Source organism: Chiloscyllium plagiosum, chromosome 5, assembly GCF_004010195.1.
Source record: "Chiloscyllium plagiosum isolate BGI_BamShark_2017 chromosome 5, ASM401019v2, whole genome shotgun sequence".
In the NCBI taxonomy this organism is placed as follows: Eukaryota; Metazoa; Chordata; class Chondrichthyes; order Orectolobiformes; family Hemiscylliidae; genus Chiloscyllium; species Chiloscyllium plagiosum.
This window is the reverse complement of record NC_057714.1, coordinates 39300928-39310857: the sequence shown is the minus strand read 5'-3', so window position 1 is coordinate 39310857 and position 9930 is coordinate 39300928. Positions and strand designations below refer to the sequence as shown.

General features: G+C 38.1%; 1 protein-coding gene across 9 annotated transcripts in view; it reads right to left on the bottom strand.

The window, feature by feature from the left end:
• ica1 (islet cell autoantigen 1) overlaps positions 1-9930 on the bottom strand; it is a 135600-nt gene that overhangs the window by 92188 nt on the left and 33482 nt on the right. For all 9 annotated transcript variants that reach the window (XM_043689871.1, XM_043689874.1, XM_043689868.1 and 6 more), the window contains 2 exons: positions 8904-9027; positions 6871-7069 (listed from right to left, as the gene is read on the bottom strand). In XM_043689871.1, the coding sequence (XP_043545806.1) occupies positions 6871-7069; positions 8904-9027 (323 nt within the window). The remainder of the gene's footprint in view (positions 1-6870; positions 7070-8903; positions 9028-9930) is intronic.

The window sequence follows — 9930 nt, the reverse complement described above, 5'->3', positions numbered from 1 at the left end:
CTGTTGAAATCCATATTGATGCCCTGGGGTTGAAGTGTTCCGAGGTGGAAGATGAGGCGTTCTTCTTCCATGCGTCTGGTGGTGAGGGAGCGGTGGTGGAGGAGGCCCAGCACCTCCATATCCTCGGCAGAGTGGGAGGGGGGGTTGAAATGTTGGGCCACGGGGCGGTTTGGTTGATTGGTGCGGGTGTCTCGGAGGTGTTCCCTAAAGCGCTCTGCTAGGAGGCGTCCAGTCTCCCCAATGTAGAGGAGACCGCATCGTGAGCAACGGATACAATAAATGATATTAGTGGATGTGCAGGTAAAACTTTGATGGATGTGGAAGGCTCCTTTAGGGCCTTGGATGGAGGTGAGGGAGGCTCTATGCTACTCTATCCCCACCCCCACCCTCCTCTAGCTTATCTCTCCACGCTTCAGGCTCTCTGCCTTTATTCCTGATGAAGGGCTTTTGCCCGAAACGTCGATTTTGCCTGTCCTCGGATGCTGCCTGAATTGCTGATCATCTTAAAAATAATTGTTAGTGCAGCTATTGCTATACTCAAAAATGCTTAGCAAGTGTTGCCCAATTGCAGAATCACATTTAACATTTCATTCTAAAAATTGGTCAAGATCAAGGTGAAATACACCATAATTCTAATCAAAGGAAGTCAGGCAATTTTTCTGGTGTCCAGTTCAATATTTATTCTTTGCCAGGTGAAGTGAAGAAAGATCTGATTATTTTTTAAGACAGCTTTAGCAATAGGCAAGCTGGACCAAACGACCTCCATGTGTTGGAAATTGCCATGTCTTTATATAGCATAAGAGATTGGTGTTTACTTCATGAAGAAGAAAAACGGATGGTTCAGTTCGCTCATTGAATTTATGCATTTTCAGTCAGGAAAATAGGATTTGAAAACAAAAGGCTACTTTCCTTTAACCCAGACCCTTCACGACAATCAGATATCTAAAATTGATCGTGTGATTTGCCAGCATTTGGCCCATATCCTTCTAAACCCTTCCTATTCAATACCCATTCAGGTGCCTTTGAAATATTTTTATTGCACCTGCCTTTTTGGATGAAAAAGCTGCCCCTCAGGTGCCTTTTAAACCTTTCCCCTCTCACCCTAAACCTATGCCATCTAGTTTTGGACTCCCCCACACTGGGAAAAAGACCTCGGCTATTCACCATATCAATGCCCCTCAGGATTTTATGAACTTCCCTCAGCTTCTGACATTTCAGGGAAAATAGCCCCAGCCTATTCAGCCTCTCCCTTTAGCTCAAACTCTCCAACTCAGCTGGAGAAAAAAAATCTAGAGGTGAAAAATGAAACAATGAGAACAAAATAAAATACAAAAAGCATGCTAAGCATGCAAACTGTTAAATATTTCTCATACTGTGTATTTTCCTCACTGACTTTCAACAATTTGTTTTGCACGAATGCACAGATGGTAGGAGGTCAGGTGAATAGCAATAAGTATCATCAGGGAAAAAAAAAATTGATGGCTCTAGAATACTTGAACTAACTGTTAATCTCAAAAAATGACTTAAAAAAGGCAGCTTGCTGAATGCTCATCCAAATTGCAGGAAGTGAATATCTCAAAACTCCAGAGTTGCATGTGAAATATATGGGTTTCAAATTTGTGCAGAAGCTCATCTTTGAGTTCTGTTCATATCATATGTGTGCATTAAAACAATAAAATCAATAATCACAAATGCAGTTCCAATGATACGCAATAAATGTAATACCATCCAGAACAAAAAGCACTCCATCCATTACCTTCAACATTCACACCCTCCACCAACACACAGGTAGCAGTGAGTACTATTTACAAAATGCACAGGAACTCACTAAGCATCATTTGGTAGCATATTCCAAACCAATGATATCTACATTTAGAAGGACAATGGCAATAAATTCATGGGAATACCATGAAAGTTCACTGCAATGTTGTTTCCAAAACACACACTATGGTGTCTGAGAACAATATTGTTACCTCTTAGAGTGATTTGGTGAAAATCCAGGAATTACTTTCTTAAGAGCATCATGGCACACCTGCACTCCATGGATTTCAGCAGTCTAAAAAGATAGCTCACCAACACTTTCTCAAGAGTATTTAGGCATGGGCAATAAATGCTGGCCTAGTCAGCAGTGCCCACATCCCATGAAGGAACAACAAAATAATATTCTTTTTCATTTATTTTTTGTTCCTTTTTAAGGGCTTAATTATTTACTCATCAATTTAATGTGGATTATAGAGAATTATGAATAACTGCAATCTAAAATATCTTAATAGCACAACCAAATCATTAATTATACCAAAGTTTCTAATTGATATTGCAGTTATATTTTTTAATATTTAAATGTTATGATCCCTAACATACTAATTTACAGATTTACGTATTTTATTTTAATACTTTCAAAACTACTGATATGAAACAAAATTCCTATAGTGCCTATGAACCATTGAAGTTGAAACTTTAGACAATTTTAAAACATGTTTTGGAACATTAACTGAGCTACTCTGCCAAATAGAAAATTAATTTCTACCATGTCAAAATGTAAAATCGTAAATATTAAAAAGAGAAAAAGAAATATTATCTTTTGAACAAATATCACAGGGAGAACAAAATTCACAATTACAGCAGTTTGTACCACAAATATTGCTCATGAACACATTATAAGTACAAATTCATATTGTGTCCAAAAATATTTGTCTGGATGTGTGTAGTGAGTGGTGGAGCAAATTAGCATGGTTTCTGCTTGTGTGATAGTTTTCTTCACAATTCAACTCACACTATTGACTAGCAGGAATGTGTAAAAGCCAAACGTGCTAATTTTTCTCTGTTAGTACACAGCGCACGCCCCCAGCCTCCATTAGTGGGCGGCACAGTGGCACAGTGGTTAGCACTGCTGCCTCACAGCGCCAGAGACTCGGGTTCAATTCCTGCCTCAGGTGACTGACTGTGTGGAGTTTTCACATTCTCCCAGTGTCTGCGTGGGTTTCCTCCCACAGTCCAAAAATGTGCAGGTTAGGTGAATTGGCCATGCTAAATTTCCCGTAGTGTAAGGTGAAGGGGTAAATGTAGGGGTATGGGTCTGGGTGGGTTGCGCTTTGGCGGGTCGGTGTGGACTTGCTGGGCCGAAGGGCCTGTTTCCACACTAAGTGATCTAATCCACTCTAGTGAGTTCTCAGCTGTTCCTCTTTGGAACTGGGTCCCTTATGGCCCCAGGTTAAAAGCCCCAGGAATTTGGTAGAAATTTGTCCCTTAGATATACAGGCCTACTGTAAAATCTAAATATGTCATCCTCACAGCAATTTTTTAAACCAAAACAAACATTTTGTTTTGCATCCCATTGGACTGAATTAGGGAGATGCAAGGGTCAGGTGGAGGGAGCAATTTATCTCAAGGCTGTCCAGGATGTCATAAATTTTGCCCTAGCATCTGCCCAAGGTAGGCCACACCTGCTTTACTCTAAAGCATCAACAAAACACAAGGGCATCAATTACAAATAGATTGCTGTAGAGAACAGGCATCATATCAGCGACTGCCCATCTCAAGGTCTGACCTCTGAATTGCAGTTTGGAAAAACCTCCCAGTGTCAGACTTTGATCATTAACTGTCTCTTTCTTCACAGATGCTACCAGACCTTCTGAGTTTCTCCAGCATTTTTGTTTGTTTCTGATCTTCAGAATCCTCAACACTGATTGGTGTGCTCTTGCTCTGCATGGTGAGTACTGGAGTTTTTACTGTCTAAGTGTTCCAATTCTGTTTTCATTCTCTTCAGTGTATTACTGGTTCGTGGCTAGATTTTAAAGTCTCCAAAGTCCTTTTACACTATCCTGAGCCCTATAATCAAAGTCTTCCAACGATTAGCTGCACTGCCAAAGTTTTCCAAGGTCCTTTCCCACCTTCTGAATTATCTGTTTTCAGGTGTACCCTTGGATTTTGTTTAACTTCAGATTCTGGCTTTGAAGATCCTTTCTCTCAATTGCCAATGGTCCTAATCTTGTGCCTTAAGACAATCTTGCTGCGTGCACATCCAGATATTGCTCTCAAGTATCTCTGGCTCATACACTGTCCAAGAGACAGCTTGCTCCTTATCTCCAAATAACTTCAACTCTTTATGAACTGAAACACTCCTATAGTTACATCTATACAAAGTACTTTATCAAATACAGACCATAATGTAGTACCTAAAATTACTCTTTTTACATGTTCATTCTAGAGTGGTGTCTTCTCTCTTACAGACGCTTCAGAGTCATGTGATCAGTTGCAGCACAATTTTCAAAAATCTATTCATACCAATATGAGGATAGCTGTAAGCAAACTGTGAAAACAGACACTGACAACTAGAAGATAGTCACAATGGCATGACTTCTAGAGGGTGGTTGTTTGTAATCATATTAGAAGAGGTGAACAGAAATAAATAGTTCAGCTGGTCAAGTAGTGAGCCAGAGAAAACAGAGACCAATGAATTATGCACGTGCTCAGCAACAGCCTTGCTCTGCAACAAATAGATTGGGTTCTTGAGCCACATCAGACTAAAAATGAACACCACAGCACAAGTTATTTTACAAGACAGAAGGTTGTCACAATACAATTGCATCTTGATAATAAAAATTAATAACGTTTTGAACTTGGATCAAAAACAACATCTCAGTGACACAGTGGCCTATTTCTATGCACATTTTGTAAGACTAAGAACATACAAGTTAAACAAATTAGGGACACATTTTTTCAAGTGTATGTAGATTGCCATGAAAACCAATTACTTTTTCAAAAATGTATTTACTGAACATTAATTCAATTGCAATTCCCATATGTCATAGTATTCATTAAAAATCTTCAGGAATACTGAAGCACTAATTTTGTTTCCTCTTCAGCAACTGTGTAATGAGATGCTTATCCAAGGATCAATTTTGCAAAAGCTCTTTGTAATTAATGAATAATACTGAGTCTACTGGTGTGACCTCCTCCCACCATGTTTTTCCTGTACGGCACTGAGTACTTATCCAGAAGACAATTTAGATTATCCAGTGTACCGTGAAGCAGGAAGATCTCCAAGCTCTAATAATTTTAAACTTGATGGAGCATTTCTTCAATGAATTAATTATTGATGCATCACCAGGACACTGGTAGAAGCAACCCATGAGAAAAATCATGGGTGCATTTAAAAAGCACATTGAACTGATTTTACTCCAAGTGTGAGATGAATAGTGTCCACCATTTGTTTAACTTGTACATTTCAGTTTTTACAGATCAAAGTGCTCTCAGTTAGCATTTCAAGAAGTACAGCACACTCTACCGGACACTTGGGATCTGTACTAACAGGAAAAATAATTGTGTATTGTATTAACCATATTGATGTACTGATAATAAGCAAAACACTGAGTCTGAGCTAGCAACTTGGCTATAATAGCATTTTTAATGTTAGGACACTATGCAAAATAAAGAGAGAACGAAAAGAAATGGATTATAAAGAGAGAGAAAAAGAAAGGAAAAGTGAAAGAAAAATATTTCTTAAATCTCTAACAACTAAAAACAGAAGTAATCCAACCATACTGCTTTGCTAATAGCAAATTTTGCTAGAGTGGTTGTTTTGTAGTACTAATGATTAAACGTATCATTAAAAACATACTTGTACTAGAATGAACAACCTATGATATTTTTGGCTTGTTTTGTCCATATCTAAGTGGAAATACAGACATTGCTAAGGTTCAAGGTATTCGAGTAGGAGTTTGATGGCATTTTTGCATAGTTTTAGGAGGACAACAGTTCAGACAGTAACATTTGGATTTCTACATATACCTGTGCTTATGCATTCATGCAAAGTTGCTGCCTATTTTCCACATAACTAATGGTGAGCGCTGTCAGCTCAGCAGTATTTTTCAGAACAAAATTGAACCAGTGCTTTAGTCAGTCAATCTCTTTTGAACTGGTTTACTTCATAATTATAAAAATATTATGGGTTGGAAAAATTGTTGTTTGGTCACAGTGGTCAAAGGTTGTGAGATGAATGGATATATTCCTGGAGTTAACAACCTTTAACAAGATTGTTTTAAAACAAAATGCTACCAGTGGTTGAGGGAAATGGAATGAAGGGATATGGATACAATGTTAAATGCAAGACATTTTGGACAGATATCAGAAAGAGCTTTTAAACACTGGTGTTTGTGAGGCTGTCAGCATTGTCAACATTTAAGAATAATTAGTTTCTTAATTAAAATGGTGATAAGATGATTTAGGATGAGGATGAGCACATGGATCAGGATTAGGAAATAACGCTACTGTTCCTGTTTAGAATGTTAATTAATGCAAATTAGCAATAGCTACATGGTGCTAAAAATGAATTGCTTTCTGCCCATAGTTAAAGCAAGTGACCTGTGGCATGACATGCTATTGTAAAGTTTATTAATTATTGTGCAGTACAGTTTACCATCCAAATACCACAATTTTATATTAACAAATTCCTCAATGCAATTAAAAGGATGCAACATACCGGGTGTCTTACTATCAGTAAATAAACTCTTACACATTCATCAGCAGAAAGAACACAATTCAAGATTCCAAAGTTTCAAAACTTTGAAACATGTCACCAACAACAAAAAAAAATCACAACTCCACTACTTTGGGAAAAGGGAGGTCAAGTGTTCTAACTATAAAATGAGCATTTCAAGCTTCAATTGTGCACTAATACATAAGAACACAAGAACTCCGAGCAGTAGGAGGTCATCCGACCCTTTGAGCCTGCTCTGCCATCATGGCTGATCGTTTTGTGGCCTCAGCTTCACTTACCCACCAAAGAAGTATCCTCTGTTGCCAGTATTTCTAATTGCAAAGCCTATCCAAAAGGGGTCACAGAAGATTATCAAAATATATAATTCTTACCTTCCTAAACTTTTCAAGATGCTTATACATATCAGGATCCAATTCCTGAGAAACATCTTTCATCCACAGTAATGCTCCCCGATATTCTGTGCGAGACTGTTCCATACGGTTCACAGTCAACCAAGTATCAGAAATGGCACGGTACCTAAAAGTTTCGACCTCCTGGTACAGCCGACATAAAGGACTGCGAAGTGCCAATCTAAAGTATTAACCACAACAGATTAGCGCTTTTACTTCTTAGTACTAGGAAGAGAAATAGCATTATATTTCTTCTCGTCCTCTCTGTGCTTTAGTTGTTGTTGTTACAAAACTAAGTCACTTACTGTGAACAAACAGCAACTTGTCAGAAAATAATTGGGAATCATACTGCTCAAAACTTTTTTTAGAAAAAAAACTGTACCATTGTTAGCATCCAATTCCATTTGTTAGAACCACATTAGTCATTAAGTACATTACAGTCAGAATGGTACAGACAAAGATAGCTTGCAAGGAAATCTAGCACAGTGAGAAGTGCAAATAAATTAGTTTAAATAAAAGCAAAAGGAAGGATATATGAAAGCATAGGGATGAGTAACAAAAAAAAGAACAACAGATTTTGTAAAAAAGAACAACCGATGATCAATGTAGTGCAATGAAAGCAGATGTTAAATTTTAGACGGATCTGTTAAATAAATAACAAAAAGAGGTTTAAAATAAAAATTCAGTCAACAGGACAGATTGATGACAGGAAACCTAGAAATTGAAGAAACAAATTTTCACTAATATCCTGACATCCTTTAATTAACTTTGTTACATTTATAATTATATCAGTGTTAACTCCCACTCTGTGCTGGGAAATAACATATTCCAAAATAACACAATATGCAGATAGGTACTTAAAATTGTTATTCATACCTTAATAATGTATAATTAGTGCAAAATACTCACCCATAAAACCCTGTTCCCATTTCCTTCTGGTACTCACATTGTGCATACAGGTGACTTTGAAGGGGTCTATTAAATCTATCCAGATTCCTAAAGTAAGTCTTCAGAATGCTCTTATCTCCTATCCCGCTAAGCTTTACACCAGTTAGCTATTCGATACACATGAATTCAGTGAGGGAGATGAGCATGGCAATGGAACGAAATCAGCATCCCTTTTTTCTTTGTAAAATTTAGTGTTCTGTTATATAGGTAAATGGCTACACCTGCTCATTTAATCAACCCATGAACCATTATGAATGTCACAAACTTGAAAAATTGGATAGCAAGAATGGATAATCCTTTGCAAGTTCTCACTCCCAATTAAATAATTATTGAGATTGGTTTGAGGAACCTGATTGAGAGATTGCATTTACGTGTGGCTGATCAAGATCTCAATGAGCTTGAAAGAGAACTGGCAATTTTTGCTTAAGATTACTCCTGTTCAGCTTCTCAGTGCCAGATTTAGCTATTAACTGGTAGCTATTAATACTAAATCACCCTGTAAACTGTCCTTAAAAAAGAACCCACCCTGACAGGTGGTAAATCAAAAGTAAAATGCAACGGTTAAAGGAGTAGCTTAATTAATAAATTAGTGTTTTATGCTGAAAAAAGATGAATTACAATCAAGATAACTAAATTCAATCCTTGGACACAAATTCATCAGCTTTTTCAAAATCAAAGAGCAATATTTGTGTTGGCCATGTGGGTACAGTTATTCGACTGAGTAATTGCCTAGCTTTGAATATGATATTTTTCCATTTCTTTTTCACAACTATTTTATGTTAACAATGTGCATCAGTGAGATGATTCCAACAGGTCTTTGACACAGCTGAACGAGAGACATCCAGTAGGAGGTGAGCATTAACAACTTACATTGAGTCACTTCAGAACAACATTCGGATAGCTGCACCAAGGTGTGAATTAAATGCATGTGAAAAAGTCAGAAAGACAAATTTGATTTCCTACTACTCAAATTGTATACCATTCTAGTCACGAGTCCAGTGCCTGACCAAACTACCATATTTATGCTAAATATAATGCAGAATATTTCCCTGAAATAATTTTAGTACCTTTGTTGTGAAGAGAAACATAGTGCTTTTCCAGATGCCTGCATCATTTTCCCTGCTCTGGTTTTATCCTGTGAACCCTGTGATCTAAGGAATCGTCCCAATTCATTTTCTTCCTGAGATAAAACTGAAAAGGAAAAATAAAGTGTAACATTTTGTAACAAATCAAAACTTGTGTTTTTCATTATTCTCCCTTTTTACAGAGTCATAGAGATGTACAGCATGGAAACAGACCCTTCGGTCCAACCTGTCCATGCCGACCAAATATCCCAACCCAATCTAGTCCCACCGGCCAGCACCCGGCCCATATCCCTCCAAACCCTTCCTATTCATATACCCATCCAAATGCCTCTTAAATGTTGCAATTGCACCAGCCTCCACCACATCCTCTGGCAGCTCATTCCATACGTGTACCACCCTCTGCGTGAAAAAGTTGCCCCTTAGGTCTCTTTTATATCTTTCCCCTCTCACCCTAAACCGTCTCACTCTGGATTCCACAACCTCAGGGAAAAGACTTTATTTATTTATCCTATTCATGCCCCTCATAATTTTGTAAACCTCTATAAGGTCACCCCTCAGCCTCCGACGCTCCAGGGAAAACAACCACAGCCTGTTCAGCCTCTTCCTACAGCTCAAATCCTCCAACCATGGTAACATCCTTGTAAATCTTTTCTGAATCCTTTCAAGTTTCACAACATCTTTCCGATAGGAAGGAGACCAGAATTGCAGGCAATATTCCAACATTGGCCTAACCAATGTCCTGTACGGCTGCAACATGACCTCCCAACTCCTGTGCTCAATACTCTGACCAATAAAGGAAAGCATACCAAACACCTTCTTCACTATCCTATCTAACTGCGACTCCACTTTCAAGGAGCTATGAACATGGACTCCAAGGTCTCTTTGTTCAGCAACACTCCCTAGGACCTTACCATTAAGTGTATAAGTCCTGCTAAGATTTGTTTTCCCAAAATGCAGCAGCTCGCATTTATCTGAATTAAACCCCATCTGCCACTTCTCAGCCCATTGG